Source organism: Rousettus aegyptiacus, unplaced genomic scaffold (genome assembly GCF_014176215.1).
Source record: "Rousettus aegyptiacus isolate mRouAeg1 unplaced genomic scaffold, mRouAeg1.p scaffold_m13_p_8, whole genome shotgun sequence".
NCBI classification, from domain to species: Eukaryota; Metazoa; Chordata; class Mammalia; order Chiroptera; family Pteropodidae; genus Rousettus; species Rousettus aegyptiacus.
Genome location: NW_023416311.1, coordinates 77,017,261 through 77,040,717, shown reverse-complemented (window position 1 = coordinate 77,040,717; position 23,457 = coordinate 77,017,261). Strand labels below are relative to the sequence as shown.

At 34.8% G+C, this 23,457-nt stretch overlaps 1 protein-coding gene and 1 non-coding gene across 6 annotated transcripts in view; both read left to right on the top strand.

Moving 5' to 3' along the window:
- The first annotated feature begins 295 nt into the window (after window positions 1–295).
- The window catches only part of IPO11 (importin 11), a 161,588-nt gene continuing 138,426 nt past the window's right edge, over window positions 296–23,457 (top strand). For 4 of the 5 annotated variants that reach the window (XM_036225230.1, XM_036225231.1, XM_036225232.1 and 1 more), the window contains exons 1-3: window positions 296–456; window positions 13,781–13,924; window positions 16,884–16,984. In XM_036225230.1, coding sequence (XP_036081123.1) covers window positions 13,787–13,924; window positions 16,884–16,984 — 239 coding nt within the window. In that variant the 5' untranslated portion in view covers window positions 296–456; window positions 13,781–13,786. The remainder of the gene's footprint in view (window positions 457–13,780; window positions 13,925–16,883; window positions 16,985–23,457) is intronic. The other variant, XM_036225234.1, reaches the window with a different exon arrangement.
- On the top strand, window positions 17,091–17,192 carry LOC118607178. The gene has a single exon (XR_004952719.1). It is a non-coding gene; the product is annotated as a U6 spliceosomal RNA (small nuclear RNA).

The window sequence follows — 23,457 nt, the reverse complement described above, 5'->3', positions numbered from 1 at the left end:
AGACTACAGAAGGGAAAATGGTTCTGATTTAAGCTTCAATCAACCCAGGAGACAATTGATTTTCCCAGTAGGGCAACGCGGCTCTATGGTTTCCATGGTTACAGATCCCGCGGAGTCCTGCCTCCCTGAACTCTACGCTGCGCAAGCGCACACTGCTGATCTAGACGCCCGGCGCCTTCAGTTTCGAAGAGGAAGCCCCGCCTTCTCCTTCCCGCCGTTGTCCTATCGCTGTCATTCTTTGCTATTCCACGCGCTCTGGGAGCTTGTGACGCAATATTCGCGCGTCCGCGTCGTTTAGAGCTGCGACGCTGAACATGGCGCGTTCCTAGAAGCCGCTTTCGGCATCAGTAGGCGGCGGCGTGTGGACTGTAAGCGTGGGGCGCGGGGCCAACCGTTGCCGCTTGGTGTTGAGAAGTGGAAACAGGAGAACCGGGCTATTCCGGACCGAACCAAGCGGTGAGCCCCTGACCTGAGAGCCCCAGAGCGCGCGCGATGAAAGGGAGGAGTGGGCTGGACAGCGGAGACCCGTGAGGCGAAGGAGGAACGTGGGGCTACCGGGAGATGAGGGATAACAGTGGCGCGGTGAAGGCGGCCTGCACGCTTGACTCTATGCGTAACCCAAGGAACTCCTGGGAGCTTGGTGCTGCCCCAGTCAAACGGGAGCGGGAAGCATGGCATAGAGGAACCAGGGTACGGGGAGGCAGACACTGGGTTATAAGATGAGTAGAGCGTAGGGTGCCCATTCTGGATGCTATTGCGGTCTAGGGTGGTGCATTTGCCCTTGGGGGATAGATGGTGCAAATTTTGAGAGACCGTGGTTATCTTTAGTATAAAACCATTGTATGTTATCGCACACACGGCACTGCTGCTAATGGCAATACCGTGAACGCTTTAATTAAACATTAGATCCTTGCTTGCTTTTAATGAGCAAGTGAAGGAAGTTACACATTTTCAGCGAGGACCTGCTTGCTGAGGTATGGCCGCCAATGCTCAAGCCCAGTGACTTCTTCAGCTTTATATTTGGGGGAATTTGTGATTGAGCAATACGATTTGAAGCCCATCGCATTTGTCATTTTTCTTTAGTCTTTTGTGACATGGTGGTGATTGAGGGAAGTATTATTTCAGAGTAACTTGACTAAAATAGCTAGGACTGGTGAATTGCCTACTGGTGCCAAGATTGCAATTGACATACTCCCTCCCCATCCTGTTAAAAGGAGCTCTGTTGTTGTAGTGTGGTAGTGTCCTTGAGATTTGGTTATTCTTAAGAAGGGAGTAAAGAAGGGCAGTTTACAACCATATTTTTTTTGTTGGATGGGGAGTTCACTCCTCCATTTTCCTGTTCTTTCAAACTTCTACATTCAGTAAAGAGGCTTCAGGTTAAGGACAGAGTGACTATAATATAAGACATCCATTGTATGACACCTTTTCTTATATCTAGTCACAGAGGAAGATTTTTGTGATTTTAGAATGCAAATCTCTCCCTATTGGTCTTGATAGGAATGTGGACCCCACCCCCCCAACCTAGCACAGGGAATAGTAGAAACAGTTTAATTATAGCAGTGCTTTGTGGCAATATGTTATAGCCCTAGCGCAGCTGGACTGCTCTGTCCTAGTTACAACACTTCCTAGAGCAGAAGAGAATTCTCACCACAAATGAATTAGTTGTGGTAATATAATTACAGGTTCTAAACAAATGTGAAAATTATTTGGTAATTAATACAAAAACCTTTATGTGACATTGTGAATGTGTTTGCATTCAGATCAAATTAGAATGCAAAAAAATACTTGTAGGCTTGAGATACTAAAGATTTTTTTTGGAAATATATATATTTTTCAAGAAATAAAAATATATTTTGGAAGATAATATGTTTGATTAGATAGATTTTAACCTTTGTGTCGCATGTATGTATATGCGTGTGTATTTATATTTAATCTTGGGCTTCTAGTTTCGTGTTACTGCTGGCAGAGTTATTCCTTTTCTATCTGCACCCAATGTGGACTGTCAGTTAATATCAGAGTATTTCAGGGAATGGCAAGACACAGTACAGGTGCAAGTCTGGAGTATCTTTGGTTTTCTGCATATGAGGCTGATTACAGATAAGCTCACAGTTATAAGCTTTGTAGATCTTGAGCTGGATCAGTGTTCTACACCCTTGCTACTCAAAATGTGGCATATGGCATCATCCAAGAGTTTGTTAGAAATGCATTATCTTAGTCTTATCCTTAGATCTACTGAATCAGAATTTGCATTTTAATAGGCTTTCTGGATGACATGAATGTACATTAAAGCTTGAGATGCACTTCAGTTGATAAAGAAGACTGAATAAAATTATAGCATTATTTATGTGAGGTCATCTTATGCTGATTATTGAGTCTGATGTATCTGGTTAAAGAAACTAAGGCCCAGCAATAGTGACTTGTATAAGGCCACACATTTCTAAATTCATAATCCAGATTCCGATTCATTCCAATGCTTTTCTTTTGCTAGTTGCTGCCAGAGTTCGCCTTATTAAACTTGAATTAAAGCTTTCATTAATGACAGCTACGTGTTCATTTAACAGCATTTATTGAGTAATAGACGAGCAGCCCAATAATCCTGTGTATCTTCAGTAACTACTCCTGTTTCCTGTGGTGGTTATTAACCCACTACCTCCTTTATTCTTTCCTGGATAATGTTGCTTTCTGTTTCACAGAGGAAATGAAATAAATTGGTGACAATTTTACTGCTTTTTGTTCTCTTTCACCTACAAACATGTTTACCTCTATTGTTCATCTCTAATTGTGCTGAGTTTTTCTCCTCAGGGAAACTTTCTTTAGTATTTTATTTTGCTAGGGCTGAATAATGAATACTTCAGATTGTGTGACTTAAACAATAATTTTTTTTTTTTTTTTTAGTTTGGAAAGCTGGAAGTCCAAGATAAAAGTTCCAATAGGATTAGTTTCATCTGAGGCCTGTCTCCTTAACTTAACAGATGACCACTCTCTTTTTGCCTCTTTACATGATCATGCCTTTGTGCACTGCGACCTCTGGTATCTCTTTTTCTTATTAGAACACCAACCATATTGGATGATGACCTCATTTTAACTTAATCATCTCTTCAAAAATCTCTCTAATACTGAGGATCCTGGAGCTGAGGGCTGCAACATACGAATTGAGGGGAAACACAGTTCAGTCCATAACACTTGGTGATCTCCTTTTTACTCTCTACTGGCACTAATTTATCAGGAATTAAACATACGCATCTTAAATACACTCTCCTCACTTTAGATCCATCTTTCATTTCATCTGTAATTATTTCTTAAGTATCTTAAGACAGTTACATTAATTTTCTCCACCTCTTTACTATCTTTATTTTTTCTTGTGTATTGAAGGCTGGCAATCTGCCATCAACTGAATTTAATGGGTTGATGGTCACCATTATCTCTGTTGTGAAATGTAATGGAATCTTTTTAATAATTTGACATTTTGACTAGTCCTCCTTGAAATACTCTTAAAACTTCTGCAACACTGTGGTCTCATTATTTCCTTTCTGTGTCTTGGCCAGTCTTTCCTTGGTTTATTTTTCTTCTCTAACCACTTTGATATTCATTTAACTCTGGGGTACTGTCTTCTACTTCTGCCTACTCTCCTTGAGTGGTCACATCCCTGATAACTTCAACTGCTAGCTCTATTTTGTTGACTCCCAAATCTCTGTCTCTTTAGGAAATATTGCTCTTGAACTCTAACACATTGTTGTCTTAAGATACCTTAAACTTATGCCAGAAATTATGTCTAACCCTTTTTGAAGTTGCTTCTCTTTCTTCCATGATCCTTGCATGCACCACTCAGTTGGAGATGCCCAGAATCTTAACTCTTATTATTGTATGTGCTACTCTTCCCATCACTTACTAATTATTTACCAACTCTTATACCTCTTTCATCTACTCTTTTCCTCTGGCTGCTACTTTGGTTCAGATTATCATAATTATCCGGATGTTTGTGTGTAAACCATCTAAATAATTTCCTTGCTTCCAAGAATACATACCATCCCTTCTTTGCCCTTCCTTTTTCTACAGGCAGATTGTAGTGTGACTCTACTGTCCTTCCATGCAGACTTTGAGATTAAAATCCAAACTACCAAGCCTAGGAAATAAGGACCTTAGTGATTTGGGCCTTGCTTGCTTTTTGCTTTCACCTTCTGCTGTTTCCTGCCTCATGTGCTTCTGTCATGCCGAACTATCTACAATTTCTCAAAAGTTTTAGGATGATTTTTAAAATTGAGTCATTTATATGTTGTGCGTCTTCTGCCTAGAATGTACCCCTCACCTGTCTGACAAACACCCATATTGTACTCCTGTGGATAACTCCTACTCAGCACAAATGCTGCTACCTTGTTTCCTTCTGGGAAGCCTGCCCTAGCCTCCCTATGGTGAGTTAGGCCTCTTACATTCTTCTGTGTAACAGCTCATCATAGCACTTGTACTATATTGTAATTGTTGTCTTTTTTCCTCTCTAGACTTGAAAGCAAAGACTCTCTCATTTATCTCTCAGAGTAATGCCTGGCCAGTTGAAATTATTTCATTGTTGAATACTGTAAATCCAAACTCAATCACCAGAGTTTAAAAAATGTGGAGCTATATACTCTGGAGTTAGACTGAGTGGGTTTGAAAAGTAAGAGAATTGGGTTCATTTTTGTGACTTTAATCTATAAGCAGAGATTGAGATTTTTGTCATTAAATTTATTTAACAAATATTTATTCATCATTTTTTGTTAAAATTCTGATCTTTAATGTAATCCTTGCTCAGTAAAACAGTTTCTTGCTCAGTAAAACAGTGTTTAAATTAGATATACTTACTGTTTAGAGAACAGATATGAATGTCTCTGTGGTGACAGGAAAATTATTTGAATGATTCGGAACATTTTAATGATAAAATGTACAGTAGTTCCTAATTGGGGGGACATTACTGGGCATACAGCCTATACCTGTTTTAATGAATAATTTTTATAAATGCAGTGACTACTTAGGCTAAACTCTCAAAATAAGAATGAGATTCTTCTAAAACAGAGTTATATAGACACTGATGTCCTGGACCAGTGATTGGAAATTACCAACCAAAGATGTATATATTTGGTGAGGACTAGATGATCTCTTAATGTTAAACTTAGCAAAAGGTTTTGACTAAACTTAAATCTGATCATGATAGTTTATTAAATTTAGGCAGATGGAGTTACTCTAGTTTAAAGAACAGTATCTGGCTCAAAATCAGCTTCTCCTTCCTATTTCTTTGTTATATCAGAGAAGGAATTTTAAAATCAACAAGCATAATTGCTATTCTTTAGTAGTTTTAATACAGATGTGTATTTTTTTGTTTCAGCCAAAGAGATGTCAAAGAGGTAGTTAACACTAGCTGGGGCCTCACCGCTGGCACTCTCTTGGTGTAGGGCTAACTACTGTTTAGGATAAGCTTCTAAACTTTTCTTATTAGGAGATGTTCATTCACATACACCAAACAGGCAAGAGACTTATTATAGTTTACCATTGTCATTTCACTAAAAACTCCAAGTGAGACAGGAATACTTGGGCTTTCTGAACAGGACTTCTCTCACAGCTGCCTCCTGGCCCTGTGTACCGCTTTCTTACATACTATATAATCTACCCATATATTTCCCTGTCTCCTCCCACTAGAGTACAAGCATACCTTGTTTAATTGCAGCTCACTTTACTGTGCTTCACAGATGCTGTGGGGTTTTTATTTACAAATTGAAAGCAAGACATCTATCAGCAAAAAGATTACAACTCTCTTGTTATGGTCTAGAACCGAAATTGCAATTTCTCTGAGATATGCCTTCATGCTCTCCATAGCGGCAGGGATATTTTTGTCTTTTTAGGTCACGGATATATCTGAAGTGCCTAGAATAATGTCTGACATTTGTAGGTGTTCAATAAATACTCATTGAATAAATGAAGGTAGAAAAGTCTAATGATAAACCAAGTAAATATCAGAAAGCAGATTGGAGAGCATAGGATTAGAATGAAGATAAAGCCTGCATTAAACTCTCTGGTGATTGAGTTTGGATTTACAGTATTCAACAATGAAATAATTTCAACTGGCCAGGCATTACTCTGAGAGATAAATGAGAGAGTCTTTGCTTTCAAGTCTAGAGAGGAAAAAAGACAACAATTACAATATAGTACAAGTGCTATGATGAGCTGTTACACAGAAGAATGTAAGAGGCCTAACTCACCATAGGGAGGCTAGGGCAGGCTTCCCAGAAGGAAACAAGGTAGCAGCATTTGTGCTGAGTAGGAGTTATCCACAGGAGTACAATATGGGTGTTTGTCAGACAGGTGAGGGGTACATTCTAGGCAGAAGACGCACAACATATAAATGACTCAATTTTAAAAATCATCCTAAAACTTTTGAGAAATTGTAGATAGTTCGGCATGACAGAAGCACATGAGGCAGGAAACAGCAGAAGGTGAAAGCAAAAAGCAAGCAAGGCCCAAATCACTAAGGTCCTTATTTCCTAGGCTTGGTAGTTTGGATTTTAATCTCAAAGTCTGCATGGAAGGACAGTAGAGTCACACTACAATCTGCCTGTAGAAAAAGGAAGGGCAAAGAAGGGATGGTATGTATTCTTGGAAGCAAGGAAATTATTTAGATGGTTTACACAAACATCCAGATAATAATGATAATCTAAACCAAGATAGTAGGAAATTAGAATTAGAATTAGAAATAGTTAGATATTCCCAGTGAAAAGTATTGTTAAATTTTGTTGGCGTAATGAGCCCCATTTCAGTAGAGGAAGATACTGAATGAACTATTATTTATTCATGCAATAATTTTTTTCCAGCCATTCAGCATACTTTTGATTCTTATAGTATCTTTTGTAGCTATTTCTTTCCTTACTCTGATATAATTCCTGGATGTTGTTTCTTTGACCTCTTTTCGTTACACCATCATATTATTGCTTTATTTAGTTCATCAAAGATTTACTGAGGATTTGATATATCACTGACACTGTAGTAGGTGTTGGCATATATAGATAAATAAAATAAAACTCTTGCCTTTAAGCAGCTCATGATTTTGTAGATGAAATGCAGGTAAACAAGGAAAGAGATGTAATAATAGAATTATGTGGAGGAAAGGGTGCTTTACTATCTAGTGCAATTACAGATTTCCACAGGATGCGGTATCAGCCATGAACAGCAACTTTAATTATCTCTGTATCATGGTCCATTAGCTGCCATTTTAAAAAAAACATACATAAAGTAGACAGAATTGTATAATGAACCCCTGTTTATACACCACCCAACTTTAACAATTATTAGCTCATTTTGAGTCTTATTTCATCTTTCACCTACTTTCCTTCTACCTACCATTGGTAGTACAAACTAGAAGCTTGCTCAGATTCAAGTTTAACTGGTTTTGTTTTGTTTTTTAACAACCTGCTTTAATTTAGATTTTGTTTCCTCAAAATAATAGAATTGCCCTTTCTTTAAGCTTTCTAGGATGATAACTTTTCTATCTTTATTCTTTTTTGAACTCTTCCCTGGTTTGTACATGAATTCATTTCTTGTTTTGGACACATTGTCTTTCTCTAATTGGCTTTTAACTCCAGGCAATTTAGTAATTTTGTAATATTTCCTATTCATAATGCCCAAAGAATATGTTTTTTGCCTCCTATTCTTTTTGTAGACTTGGGCTGTAGATTATGATTTGACTTGCAGGAATTTAACTATTGTTGAAAAAAATAACATCTTTTTCTCATCCCTCTCATCCCTCTGTAGGAAATGCTCCAATAATACGTAGTAAATACTATTGTGCTTATACATTTAACCGAAGACCTGTTCTCCAAGTTTTTATTTGCCCAATACTTGTTCTTCCAGGAGGAAAATTTGGGCTTCTAAGTTATTAATGTCACTTTCTCAGTGGCTTGTATATGGTCATTCTTTTCCCTCTTTATGAATATCTTCTTTGGAATACTGCAGTGCTTTCCTCATCAGGTGACTTCATCCCTTTTCTAATATTACTCTGCCTGTACTTGTTCCACAGTTTCTCAGTCTCCTTTATGTTAAAACATTGTTTATGTTATTACATTTTCTTAAATTCTGTCATTTTTACTTTGTATAAAGCTCAAAACACATTCATTGGCTTTATCACATGTTTTCTTTTGATAGTATTTTTAGAGATGCAGTATTTAACTGCAGAAGTAGAAACAGCCCTTAAGGAAGTTTTTTGGTTGTCATATTTTGTCTTATGGTAAGGCTTTCATTTTCATGTTTTGAATCCCACCTTTTTTGTTATATTAATCTTTAAGGCTCTCATTCGTTTCTTTCCCACAGGAGTTCTTTTCTCAGCATTTATTGACCTCACTTCTTGAACCCTGAAAACCTTACTGTATTTCCAGATGGTTGTCCTGGTCAAATGGTCACTGAGAATTCCAATGTCTTCCTCTTTCTCTGTCATCGAGGGAAAAAGGATGCTTGGAATATACTATTTGTGGTGTAGCACTTCTTACCATCAGGTGGCACTGCAGATTACTCTATTTTTACATCTTCAGGATGGTAGATCTAGTAGCGCAGTTACCTGGTGAAGAAGTTGATGTGGAAACTGTTGTGGAGGATACTTAGAAATCTGATTAAAGACACTGTATTGCTAAAAAAAAAAAAAGAAAAAAAGAAAAAAAAGAAAGACTATATTGCTAACAAATACAAACTTATTTTCCTCTTATGTAATGGAAGTATACTATATATAAAATGTGAATTAGTAAATCAGAGTTTTATAGTGTTACCTCTTAATGTTTAGCTCTGTGACCCATTTGGAGTTAGTTTTTGTGTATGGTGTAAAGAAGAGGTCCAGCTACTCTTTTTCATGAGTAGTCAATTGTTCCAACAACATTTGTTGAAAGACAATTCTCCATTGAATTGTCTTGGTACCCTTGTTGAAAATCATTTGACCTTATATGTAAAGATTTGTTTCTAGACTTGCAGATTCGTTTCATTGACGTGTACAGCTATCCATATGTCAGTCCACCAACACTGTCTTGATTACTGTATCTTTGGGTAGTAAGTTGAAATTTGAAAATGTGAGTGAAATTCCCATATTTCTATTTTTGGTTGTGATCAGAAAACAATTTCAGTCCTTTTAAATTTGTAGATGCTTGTTTTGTGGCTTAGTGTATGGTCTATCTTGAAGAATGCTCCACGTACACTCAAGAAGAATGTGCATTCTGCTGTCATTGAGTGGGATGCTCTGTAAATGTCTGTTAGGTCTAGTTTATATATAATGTTGTTCAAGACTTACTTCTTTGTTGGTCTTCTTCCTAGTCGTTCTATCTAATATTGAAAGAAGAATATTGAAATCTCCTACTGTTATTATTCCTGGTGTAGAACCTCTGCGCATTGAGCTAGCTGGGATAGGCATGATTGAGGCCCACTACTCTTGGGGCCTGATGTGCTTGGGCTAGAGTGTCTGTGCCATGAGTGATGTCTGGGTGGAATCACTTGGCTATGCTTGCCTGGAACAGAGCTACAACATGTAGCTGGGATGGATGAGAAATGCTGGTTGCTTGCCCCTTTGGGGGAACTGTGGTGAGAGGGATCCCCATGTTCTTTGCTATATCACACCATGGGGCAGGAGTGAGTTCCTGGCTCCAATGCCACAAATTCTTGCTGTTTTTATCAAGATTTAGAAGTAGTTTATGCGTAAAGGTTTCTCTATTTGCTGCATGTTCTTAATTACACTTTACAGAGACTAAAAGGTTGTTTTTAATAATTTTTACCAGTTATGGTTGTTGCATTGAGGAGAGGATTTGTGTAGCTCTTCATGTCACCATTCCAGAAGTATTCTGGAAAAGAGGAAACTCTATTTCTTTTAAACTGGAAGTTGAATCTAGAGTCTTGATTAGATTAAAGATGATCATTTTTGTTATTTCAGAGATGAGGTTGTGTACTTCTTATTGCATCACATAGGAAGCACTGAAGGTCAAGTTGTGCAGCTGTTCATGATACTAAGTTTGCCTTCTTGGTTAAGCTGGTGCCTGACAGATCATTCCATTTTAAAGGTTTGTTTGTTTATTGCATTAAGCAAATAGTCTTAGGGGTGATACTTGGACACACTGTTCCCCAAAAGCTGCTCTTTCAATTAATGATTTTAACATCCCTTATTGATCCATGCCTGTATAAATTATTTCACTGAGGGTACCTTTTTGATTTTGAGATTCTTTTTTCTTCAATTTTTATTGTAATCTTGCACTTTCTTTTTCTAAGTCAGTTTACTTACTGCTTTAACATAATAGTGGGGTAGAAATCTCTTTAAGGACAAATTCGGATAATATAGCAGTCTAAAGAAAATCATCATAGGTGAGATTAAAGTCATTGCAAGCCTGAGGCGTCTGTCTGTTGTTGGCAAGCAGAGGTGCTGAGTTTTCCTTTGTCTGCTGTTTCTTGTAATTAAAATTAGTAAGTTTCTAACTGCAGGCACATCTGGATAACTTTGGATTTTTTCAGAATTCAAAAAGCATCATATAGAAACAAGCCTAGAAAATCCAATAACAGGATATGAATATTTTTAGGCTTTTAGTCACACATTACTAAATTGTTTAGACTTTCATAGAATCAAAGAATAGTATAAGTCCACAAATGAATAAATTGAACTGACTGGATTGTGAAGTACTATAATGAGAAGGGCTAAAGGCCTGCCCTCTTAATTTTCACTTTCTCCTTTTCTATTATTGTTCTTAGAGAAGAAAGAATATGCATTTAAATTTTGAATAATTCTCTTCTGTAGTTGAGAGCTAATAAACTACAGTGTTTCCTCTTGATTTTGAAACTATATAAATTAATGAAAATCAAAGCAACCTCAGTGTATACATTATTAGTGAGAAAACAGACAAATTTAATCTTCTGTTTGCTTGTTTGTCTTAAGGGTCTTATAGATAGAAACACAGAAAGGTAAAACATACATTCTTCTAACATGTATAGAGGATTTTCCTCAATACATGTTAACCTCTGCACAGGAGACCTAATAGTGCTTCCACTGTGAGAGACTAGCTTCCTTGGCCTTCAGGTCTATCTGGTGATGATCTCTGTGAAGAGCCTGTCAAGATCTTTGAGAAATACATTTAGCCATTCCCACAAGTTAGTATCTGTCTCTCTTTATCTTCCAGTCTGCCTCTCTTGTTTTCTCCTTCTTTCCATTCTTCCTCCCCTTCTTCTTCCTCTTCCATCTTTATCACTCTCAGTCCTCTTTAGCTGTTTTGGAGACTGTGTGTCTGCTTCACTAATAGGTGCAAATAACAGTAGAAACCTTGTTAAATTTATGCATGCTAATCCTCCCCTCTAAAAAAAGTACCAAAGGTTAATTTTCCAGGTGTACCACCCTCCAGCTGGTTACTAGTAGTCAGTGGTCATCTGTCTTTTAACCCCAGTGAAGTTTATTTCCACTGTTACATCTGAATATCTCCATACATCTCCCCTTACCCCACTTTCTTTGTTGCCATCATTGTCCTTTCAAAAGAATTTCACAATCGAGTACTGTATGGATATTTAATGCATAGAAAATGTGATATTTTTAGATTTCTGATGGATTCTGGCATCTTTTTGACAGTTTCTCCAGGAACCTATTGTGAGAGAGCATGGAAGGTTTGTGGACATGTGGGAATAGGGTGTGGTGAGGCCATTTTGTTATAGTAGCAAGAGCTGGATTTCCAGAAACCTGGTTATCAGGCCTCATTCTCCCATACACGTTTGCTTCATGACCTTGGACAACTCTCCTGATAGCTGTAAGTTCTTCCTCTATAAAACAGTAATATTAGTCTACCTGCCAGATCACTTTTATAGATTTGTTTGGGATCTTTAAACATGTTTTTTTTTTTTTTTTTTTTTTTAAATAGTCCATTATAATAAGTCTGTCATTCCTGAATTGTAATTTTTGAGGATGCATTTAATCTGTAATTTAGGAACTGATTGCTGCTTAAAGCTTCCCTTATAAGTTAATTAGTATTTGGAAATATTTCCAATAGAAGTTATGAATAATGGTTTGTTTCTCAGACCTAAAGTCTTTTTATTCATTAGATGAACCACTCATAATAGTGTTTGTTTAAAGAATAAGAATATTTCTCTCTGCCTCTCACTGAATTATCCCCCAGAATTTGGATAGAAAAAGAGACTCTCATTCTTATTTATCCTAACAGCTATCACAGTGCTTGGCCCAAAATTCGTTCTCCAAAAATATATGAACAGGCTCTCCCTCCCACACTGGCTGGGCTTCTTGGGAGCAAGGATCAAAAACAAGGTGTGGAGGGGATAGGGCATATACTTCTGGGGAGGACCTGGATGGAGCAGGTGCTGGAGGGTGGTAGGCATAGGAGCTCTAGCAGCTTCCATTAGAACAGGTAAGTGGTGAGAGTGTGCGGGGCATAAGGATAAGAGTGCATAGACTAAAAGATTGCCTTGCCGTGGAAGTCCAGAGAAATGTAAAGTGTAAAGGTGCGTGCGTATGAGTGTTCTGCACAGTTGTTGCTCTAGGTGAAAATTGTCCTGGGGGTTGACAGTAGTCAGTGATTTTATTTTTCAAGTAGTAGGCCCAGACCAGGGACATGGCTTTTTTCTTTCTTTTTGGGAGTGGAAGTGGGATGGGGATGAATTCTGGCAGAGCATTTCTTTATTATTATATTCATATCAATATATTTATATATTTTTCCTAACTTTCAGTGGCTTTTTTTTGTACATATTTAACAGTCTAGTCACTTTATTTTCCCTTATAAGGTTATACATGAAATATTCTTGCCTACTTCTCCAACCTCATCCTGTTTCACTTTCTCCTTTTCTCATTAAGTGTCATTTGTCAATGGTCTTAAGGTCTTGTTTTCAGTTGTTTTCCCTATCTGGAGCTCTGCATGGCTGGGTCTCTTGTAAATGCTGTTTAACAGAAGCCTTTCCTGAATACCCAATCTAGAGTAACACATTAAATTTCAGTCATTCTTTAACACATTATCTTATTTTCTTCATTATCACTATTTCTCTTTTTCTTTTTTTTTTTTTTTAAGTTAAACAGATCTGTCTTTTTCCACTAGAATGTAAGCTGCATAAAGTCAGGAATACTGTTTTGTTCTCTATTGTAGTCTGAGCACCTAGAACAGTGGCTGGTACACAGGAAGCTGAATTCAGAAATTTAATGAAATAAGTTAATAAAATGTGATCAGTTAATTAGTTGCCGTATGATTCTCTGTGAAGTACTTTATCATTCAAAATTGATCACTTTATTCAGCAAATATTTATTAAGCATATATTATATATCTTATTGGGCTTTTGGGACTGCAGAGATGCTTCAGATGTTGATTGTCATTCAAGGAAGACAATATTAGTTACTGGCTAAGACTAGTGGCTTTGGTATTCAAGTCCAGGCACTGTCACTTAATGGATTATGACTTTGGCAAAGTAAAGTCTCTGATCCTTTAGTTTTCTACCTACCACATGGAATTATTATTAGTGATAAATAAGTGAATAAAGCTTTAGTGCAATGTTTAGCATATAAAATATATGATCAGATATTGGCTTTTTTTTTTTTAAGACTTTTAACTTTATTTTTATTTTAGCTAACTTAAATTGAATTATGTGAATTTTAAGTAAGGATGGCATACAGAAAAGGTAGAAATCTACCAAAATCACAGAGTGGGTGAATGATTGAAGTATAGGAGTTATTCAGAACATTGAAGCTTGTTCTACATTTTTTTCTGTTAATAATTTTTTAATGTATAGTGTACATTTGAATATGTTAATTTATCATTGCCAGGTTTCCATGGATCTCAATAGTGCTAGCACTGTTGTTCTTCAGGTCTTAACGCAGGCCACCAGTCAGGACACTGCTGTGTTAAAACCAGCCGAGGAGCAATTGAAACAATGGGAGACACAGCCAGGTTTCTATTCAGTGTTGCTGGTAAGTTGTACTAAAATAGTTGACTGTATTTTTTTTTTTAATAAAATGAGAAACCATTATTTTAATTGTTTTAAAAATCTCTTTGTATTGCTGGTTTACCTAGTGAAACTGAACCAACTGTTTGGCTGCCGTGGCACTACCATTTACTAATTTAGGGCATGGATCTTTGAGGGCGTTTTAAGAAATGTTTGTTGATGGGTGAATAAGTAACTTAGCAGGGTGTCAGTAGTATCTGTTCAGAAGGCTTCATTGTGCTGATTTTCTATTTTAGCATGTTAATGCTGAACTCAAAACAGTATACTTTCATGTTTTGTCTTCATCCTTGCCCCAATTAATTGATGTCAGAGTTGTTCAGGCCATCTCCCACTGCAGTATGAGAGTCAGGTCTACTTGCTCACTGTGTTTCACTTTGAAACATTGTTTTCTTTTTCAAACTGAAATTTTTATTTTCTCGACATATCTACACTTTTCCTGGGTGTTATGAGAAATAGCTTAATTAACAATATATGCTTTAACTAATTCTTTCTGGGAGTTTAAAGCTTTTAGTTAATCAAAATTGTTTTCTAGTACCAGAATGGAAGAACATCTTTTTCTGTTGAGAGCCTTCCTTATGCTGTAAATTTGGGAACTCTGATTAGTGTTTAAAGATGTAGTTTCTGACAAAGGCAGTGACGCTGCCAGTTGAATAAAAATTTGATTCAGTATTTGTGACTAGGTCACAAATTCAGAGCAAAACTGTTTCCCATATCTTGTAAAATAGAAAATTATAGCAATTGACATACATATTTTGACTTTATGGTTAAAATATTTGCATTGTTTGTTAAATTTAACAAGATACTGGTTATGACTGTTAGGGAAATAAAATGTTGAGAGTCATACTTCATACTCTGAAAATAACACAAAAGTTGGCTAACAAAAAGGTAAAAAACAGAGTGAATTTTTAAAATGGTAAAATACCTTATGTAGATAATCTCAGCATCATGTTTGTGAATTTGGGGCACAGTATAAATCTTTAGATAATCTCTGAGTATCTTTAGTCACATGCTTATTTAAATAAATATACTCTATAATTAGGCCTGTGTTTTTTCATGCCAAAATATAAAAAACACTTTTGAATTTCTTATTTTAGTTTCTGCTGTACCTTAAAAGTACCAATAGGCTTGTAACTATTAACTTTTTGTTTAATGTATGAATTATTAGTATTAAGTACCTAAACCTTTTGTTTTTATTTTTACTAGCTATACTTTTCTTCTTAGAGGGATAGTAAATTTCCTTTTAGATGGAATAGATTATATTTATAATAGATCAGACACCACTAAGTTTAACTTAATTCTTTCTTTTCCTCTGTATTCACTGTCTTGGCACTTTTAGTCTTCTTTAACCTTAGCTGTTCATTCTAGTTTGAAGATTTCTTAAATTGCGTGCCTGATCTTAGGCTTGTGTTCTGGTTCTGTTATTCAGAATATGTACGGAATATTTCTACTTGGATTGACACCTGCAACTTAACTTTTCTTTGGTTCCCTATGTGTAGCTGAGACTGTCTCAAATCCAGCAACTTCACAGTTGTTCCCACAATGATTCTATTCATTCACTCACATTTATGAAAGTTCTGCTATGCTAGACTCCAGGCTAAGACATGATTCAGTCTAGTGTGGAAGGTAGGCATGCAAAGTGTTAAAGTTGAATGTGACTGATATGGTGAGAGAAGTCCATCTTATTTTGCAGAGGAGACCTGAAATGAGGGACTATGGCTGCCTTGTCATTACTCAATTATCTTTGTAATCTTTTGTGTGTGTGTATGCACATGATTTTCTAAAAATTGTATCATGGTATACATACTATGTTTTTAATTCTTAACATATGATATTTTTTAAGGTAAAGAGCACACATTATTTTTGGCTTCAAGGTTTTCCCCACACAACTTTGTGTTTAAGAAGTCAATTCTAGGGGTATGAGTTGTGTTTGGTCTGAGGTGTAGTGCAGTTTTAGTTAGTTAAAGTATTCCTTAACATATTCCTACTTTTGTCCAGTGCATCCACTATTCTAGATAATTTTTTTTATAAAGAAATAAAACACTTTAATTCTCAGTGTTTGTGATGTTTTAAATTACAGGGGAAATACCAATTTTATTCTTGTTATTTTCATTTATTTATAACAGTTATACATTTTTTATAATTTAAATAAACTTTTTGATAAAAATTAAAGGTTACAGAGAACAATTGTAATTTTCTTCTTGATTGGTAAGATCCTGTTGCATGGTTTAGCTTGCACAGTCATTTTTACAGTCTCCCACCACTCCACTGTGCAGAATGAGGACTCCTTGTGTTTGGACTGACACACAGAGTAAATTTTTTGAGTAATGGTTAATTTTCAGTTGAAATTATTCACATTGCTTCTGCCTTTCTGTAACTTAAAAATGTTTTACTATCAAACTTATTTTGTGAGCATACTTGTTTTGATAAGGAAGATACTTAGAAATAGTCCATTTAATAATGTGTATTAGTAACCCAAGAGCCTTGACATCTTTTAACCTACGCTGTGGTGGGTCTGCTTTTTCTTTTTTAATTTAGAAGGTATTTATTTTAGTTCTGTGTGTGTGTGTGTGTGTGTCTGTGTGTCTGTGTGTCTGTGTGTGTAGGTTGTGATGCATAATTAGGTTTATTTTGTTGTAGATTTATTAGGAAAATTTTTAAACTTACTTAAAAGTAGAATAGTATAATAAATCTTCATTTATCCCTTACTTGGGTTAAACAATTAACAGTCTACTGAGCAGGTATGTTTTCTTATGTAAATTGTAGAAGCTATAGATATTTAGAAAATAACAATATGATATATGTAGTGACAAAAGTCAAATAAAACATTTAATTAAAAAATCTATGCTGACTTTATTGTGGGTATTAATTAACTATGCCTTCAACTTACTACATGTTCATCATAATACAATGTTTTTTATTTACAGAATATTTTCACAAACCACACTCTGGATATAAATGTAAGGTGGCTTGCTGTGCTGTATTTTAAAAATGGAATTGATCGTTATTGGAGACGTGTAGCACCTCAGTAAGTTCCATTGCTCTCTTTCTTGCAGTGTAAACCTTTCCAAATTTAGGGAGCTATTAGAATGTACTTGTTAATCTTCATGCTTTATGTAAAAGAATATGTTTCTGCTTACTTCAGCAATACATATACTAAAATAGGAACAATACAGAGATTTGCATACTCACTGTGCTAGGATGACATGCAAATTGGTGAAGCGTTTGATATTTAGAAGAAAATAAAGAGCCTTAACCATAAAAGAGTCAAATGTTCTACATAGTTAATTACAAATCAATATCCATATTATTTCTTTTGTATTTGGTAGAGGGGGTATGTAGATTTCTTATTGGTGAGCTTTTGAAGATCTCTAATTTTATAGGTACAAAACAAATGCTGAGTGAATGAGTCATATTGAAAAGGTCTTTTTCTTTTCTTTCTTTCTTTCTTTCTTTTTTCTTTTTTTTTTTTTTAAGACGTATGAGGTTAGGATTTTGGAAAAAAGTCTGAGAAGGGAGTCCCAGGTCATTTCTGAGCCAGCTGGATGTTAATTCCCTGTTTTCTGCAATTTCCTTTGTGGGAATGTAATAGTATTACATTTATAGTCTCATCATATTCCATTATAACTGTTCTGTAGGTGGTTCAGTGAACAGATTTCTTTTAATAATTAATTACATGTAATGTAATTGACAGAAAGACAATGCAGACATCACCCTGGAATTTCTTTGACAGAAAATAGTGAACTTTGCTGAAGAAGTAACATAGTCTTTGTTCTCCAATAGATGGCACTATAGCTCTTTACATTCTTATATTTATAAGGCCTTAAAACTTGTCTGAGTGCTTCAAAGTGCATACAGAATATGCCCTCGAATGACATCAAATGCAAATAGAATATGTTTTATTTTGGTTTTTATTTTATTTTATTTATTTAAATGGAAATTCATTTATTTGTTTGTTTGTTTGTTTGTTTTTATGGTGACAGTGGCTGACAAAATCCAATAAGTCAGCTATATACTTTAACAGTAAGGCTTAAACACTGTGTGTTCACCTCCTATAGGTGAATAGAATATTTTAAGGCTTCACTTAAGATACTGTAGTATAAAGTGAGCCCTTCTCTTATTTTAAAATTGATTCATAATTTTGAGTAAAAGTATTTAATGATGAGAAATTGTTATTGAGTTTTTGGAAACAGTGTAGCTGCACTTTTCTACTGCTGTATCTAATTAAATTTTAGATATTTCCTAAAATTCATTTTTTACTGGTTTTATGAAACATGGTTATAAATGACTACAAATAGTTATAATATGGTTATAAATGACAAAATAGTCATTTATAATGACTGGAAGGGAGAGTAAATCATGATTAAATATTTCAGATTGTTCTTTCATGTAAAGAGTTAGAAACGAATTTAAAGTTTAAAACGTTAACGGAGTTATTATATGATATTAGGTAGTTAAATCCCAAGGTATCTCTTTTAGTACATGTTGAGATACAAGCTAAAAGGAGATGAATGTATTTAGGAAGCATGTTAAGAATTTACTTAGGGAGCAAGGGAGCAAAGATTAGCAATCAAACTCTTGTTTAAATTTGACATTTAAAAAGACTACTTGTTTATATTTTTATCTAAGGTTTATTTTATATAGTTTACTCCTACCACTCTTTTCATGGAATAATGATTACTTTAAGCTTATATATCATTGTATACAATGCAATTTTAACTGGGTCCTAATTAAGTAGATACTATCCCATCATATGGTATTTTAGTAAATAGGCTATATAGTCTGAATTCATCTAATGATAGCATGTGCATAAAGTTAAAGGTGGAATATTAACTGTTATTGGAGAATTGCCAAAGTTTTCTGCACGTTAATGACTTGTTTTCTTTAATATTCCCACTCTCCCCCGCCCCTTTTTTGGTAGCTAATCACATTATATTAATTAAAATTACAAAAACTGTTAAATGTGGCTCTTTGGCATAGAAGAAACCTTGAATTTCAAGCTTGAAGCAAAACATAGGAGAAAACAGTTCAGAGGTTTGAAGATAGAAGGGAGCTATTAAAGTTGGAAAATACAGCAGTTACGAAAGGATTAGAGATCATTTCTGATGGGAAAGCATAGACTTCCATTGAGCTTTGACTCTTTTCACCCAGATATTTATCTTAAATCTTGTTTTCTCATTGTTTACTAACCTTGAGCAAGGTGCCATTAAGGTTTAAAAAGCTATTGTTGTAGTATAAAATATGACATACTGAAAAAGCGCATAAATGATGATATGGTTTGAATGTTAATGTGAACACACCCATGTAACTAAGACTTAGATATAGAGCATTACTAGCACCCTGGAAACCTTCCCCCACCCCCTCATGGTCACCTATTCCACACTCTTGTACCCCAAATAAGTATCATCTGATTACATACTTACCATCTCTCACCATGGATTAGTTTTCCCTGTTTCTGAACTTCATACAAGTAGAAATCATGTAGTATGTTCTCTTTTGTGTACAGCCTTTATTCAGTATTTTATTTGTGACATTTATCCATGTAGTTGCATATTTGTGACATTTATCCATGGACATATCACAATTATCTATTTGTTCTGCTGTTAATGGGCATTAAGGTTAGTTCTAGTTATTGGCTGTTAAAAATAATGCTTCCTTGAAAACTCTTTTGCATGTCTTGTTGCACATAAGTGTCTATTTTATTGCCATTTATGGTCAGATGTGTGTTCCACTTTAGTAGATACCATCAGTTTTCCAAACAGGTTGTACAAATTTACATTCTCACCAGCAGCTTGTGAGTGTTGGCATTTACTCCACATTTTCATTAGCATTTGGTCCAATCTGTCTTTCATTTTGGTTATGTTGGTGCGCTTGGCAATTTTTGCATTTTCTTGATGACAAATGAATACCTTTTTAATATATTTAGTAGTCATTAGGATATCCTTTTTTGTGAAGAGCTCGCCATTTGCACATTATAAAAGTTGGATTATATTATTGATTTGTGTGACTTTGTCTATGTTATGGATATAAGACCTTTGTTGAATATACTTACCTTTTCACTTTCTTAATGGTGTTTTGATGAAGAGAAGTTCTTAATTTTATTAAAGTTTAATTATTCTACCTTTCTTTTATAATTAATTCTTTTGTGGCTCACCCCAGAGTCATGAAAATATTCTATATATTCTACTAGAAGCTTTATTTACTTTTCACATTTACAAAATTTACTCACCCCAGAGTCATGAAAATATTCTATATATTCTACTAGAAGCTTTATTTACTTTTCACATTTAGATGTAGATCTATCTAGAAGTGATTTCTGGGTAAGGTTTTTATGTAGAGTAGGGACAACACCATGTATTACTCTTTCCCCTATCACATTTCAGTGGTAGGGAAATGTGTTATAAATCAGACACTGCATATGTTTGGATCTGTTTTGGCTTCTCTGTTTTGTCCTATTGAACTATTTGTCTATCTTTGCTTTAGTTATTGTACTTTGTAAGGTTTAATGTATTTTCTTTTACTTTTTCGGATTTTAATTTTCTATTTTTTTTTCTAGCTTTTGAAATGGAAGCTTAGATAATTGTTTTCCATTTTTTTTCTTAAATATGCATTTAAAACATTAAAGATTTATCATAATCATGGCTTTATTCAGTTAAAAATATTTTAAAATTTCTCCTATGATTTCTTTTTAGACCCATGGGTTAATTAGATGTATCACCTAATTTCCAAATGTGTTGGACTTTTCAGATATTGTTGCTGATCTCATTCTTTGAAATGTGCTAGGGTTTGTGTTTCTTTTCTTTCTTTTAAATGATCCCATCATGTGGTATTTTAGTAAATGTTTTATGTGCATTTGAAAAGAATGTGTGTGGATTGCAATGTTTTATGTATGTCAATTAGGTCAAATTTGTTAAGTATGCTATTCAAATATTATATATCCTTATTGATTTTGTGCTGCTTTTCCCATCATTTACTGAGAGATGTGCATAAATCTCTAATTATTATGGACTTGCCTATTTCCTCCTTTCATTCTGTTTTTGCTCTCTATATATTGAGGCTATATTATTAGAATCATATAAGTTCAGGGTTTTTATATTCCTGTAGAATTGACCTTGTCCTAATTATGAAATGTTCCTCTTTTTCTCTAGTAATGTGTTTTGGCTTAAAGTCTAGTTTGTCTGATTTTAATAGAGCCAAACCAGTAACCTCATACTTGCATAGTATATCTTTTTCTTTTTCTTTCAATATTTATTTGTGTTCCATTGATAATGTTCCTCTTATAAAAAGGAAATAGTTGGGTTTTGTTTTTTATCTAATCTGATGTCTTTTAATTTTAGTATTATGTCTATTTACATTTAATGTAATTACTGTAAAAATTAGGACTAAGTCTACCATCAACTATTTGTTTTCTGTTTGTTTTTGTCTGATCTCTCTTCCCCCTCCCTTTTTTTCTTTCTTGCCTTCCTTTGTATTTAAGAAATTTTTTGTTACTCATTTTTCATCTCCACAAGATTAGGACACTTATTACTTATTAGAGACTATCCTTGCATTTGTATTTTACTTTTTCAAGATAATGCAAAAACTATGTAAAACTTTAACTTCATTTACACCTTCCTGTCTTTTATGCTGTGGTCGAGTAGTTTAATTCAACACATATTTTAAACCCCACAATATATACTATTTTACATTATTTTGCCAGCAGTATTCATTTAAATTTACCTTTCTAGTATTCATTCCTTTCACTGTTGCCAGGTTTCCATTTGGTTTCATTTGTCTTCTGCCTCAAGAACTGCCTTTAGTATTTTTGTTAGTGTACATTGTAATTGAACTCTCTGAAAAGCACTTCTTTTTTTCTGATTAGGTTTCCACCTGAATATTTTTCCACTGAATGATCTTTCAGTTAATTTTATTTCATTTATTATATTTTCAGTTTTAGGCTTTTCCTTTGGTATTTTTAAATTTAAAAACAGATTCCAGTTCTCTAGTGAAATTCTCTGTTTTTTACCTATTTTCTTGAATGTAATCATCATAAATATTTTATGGGTAATTTTGATAATTGCAATGTCTGTATCACCTATTTCTATTTGTGTTTTGATTTCAGTCACTTTTTCCTGTTTCATAGTATGTCTGGTGAATTTTGATTGAATACCGAACATTGTATAGGGAAAATTGGAGAGCCTTTGAATTGTATTCTCTTTATCTGGAGAAAATGTCATTTTCTCTGGGTGAGCAGATAGGAGGTAATGACTTCAACCTTGATCTAGTTGAAGATGGTCTCTTGCTGATTTACTCTTAATCTCAGATTTTAGCCATCCTGGGGTTTCTGCTGCAACTCTTGGGTGTTTACCATAGTATTGCCTTGTTGCTGGACTCAATTTTTGTCTTTCCAGCACTGTCAGACCTCTCCTTAGCTCTTAGTCTCTTAGCTGCTACTTTCAGCTTGAGTCCCTGTGGGCAAATACCTCATGGAGAAATGTACTAGTTTATTAAACTCCTTTCCACTCTGCCTAAGATCCCATATCTTAAGTTCTGGCTGCCTTTGTTGTTTTTAGATGCTGTATTAGTTTCCTAGGGCTGCTATAACAAACTACCACAAACTGGTAGCTTAAAACAGTAGAAATATATTCTCTCACAGTTCAGGAGGCTAGAAGTCTTAAAATCAAGGTGCTTGGCAGAGCTCTGTGCACTCTAAGGCTTTAGGGAAGAATCCTTCCTTGTCTCTTTTTAGCGTCTGGTTGTGATCTGCAGTCCTTCGTGTTCTTTGGCTTGCAACTGCATCACTCCAATGTCTACCTCCATCATTACATAGACTTCTTTCCATATGCCTCCTCTGTGTCTCTGTCTAGATATTCCTCTGTTTATAGAGGGCACTAGTCATTAGATTAGGGTCCACCCTAATCCACCATGACCTCATTTTAATTTAATTACATCTGCGAAGCCCCAGTTTCCAGTAAGGTCATAGTTATGGGTTCTTGGGGTTAGCCACTTGAATTTATCTTTTTGCCAGGACACAGTTTACCTCAACAGATGTCTTAAAACTTTAAAAAAAATTATATACAGCTTTCATAGCTGATTTTATTAGGATGATTCATTTTCCAGAATGAAACTTTAAAACGAGGGCTTTAAAATTTAATTTTTAAGTAAACCATATATTCATATAGTTCAAAAATCAAAATGTATGCAGTCTTATACAGTGAATATTCTCCATCCTTGTCCTTCCTCATTTGCAGTCAAAATTTTCATTATTGTGTTTATCCTTTTTAGATCTGTAAAGTGTATAAGATTTTAAACTACTTAATTTCTAACGAATCTTCCATTCCAAATATTCTCTGATTGCTGATCTCTTTCCTCAAAGATTAAGAATCTCGCTCAGATTTTATAAAAGAAGTGAGTGGAAGACTAATATGTACGCTTACAGATGGTTTTTAGCCAACCATTTTTTTTATTTTTTATTTTTGCAGGCAACTGTTTTTACATAATAAAAGCAAACATCAAATATCA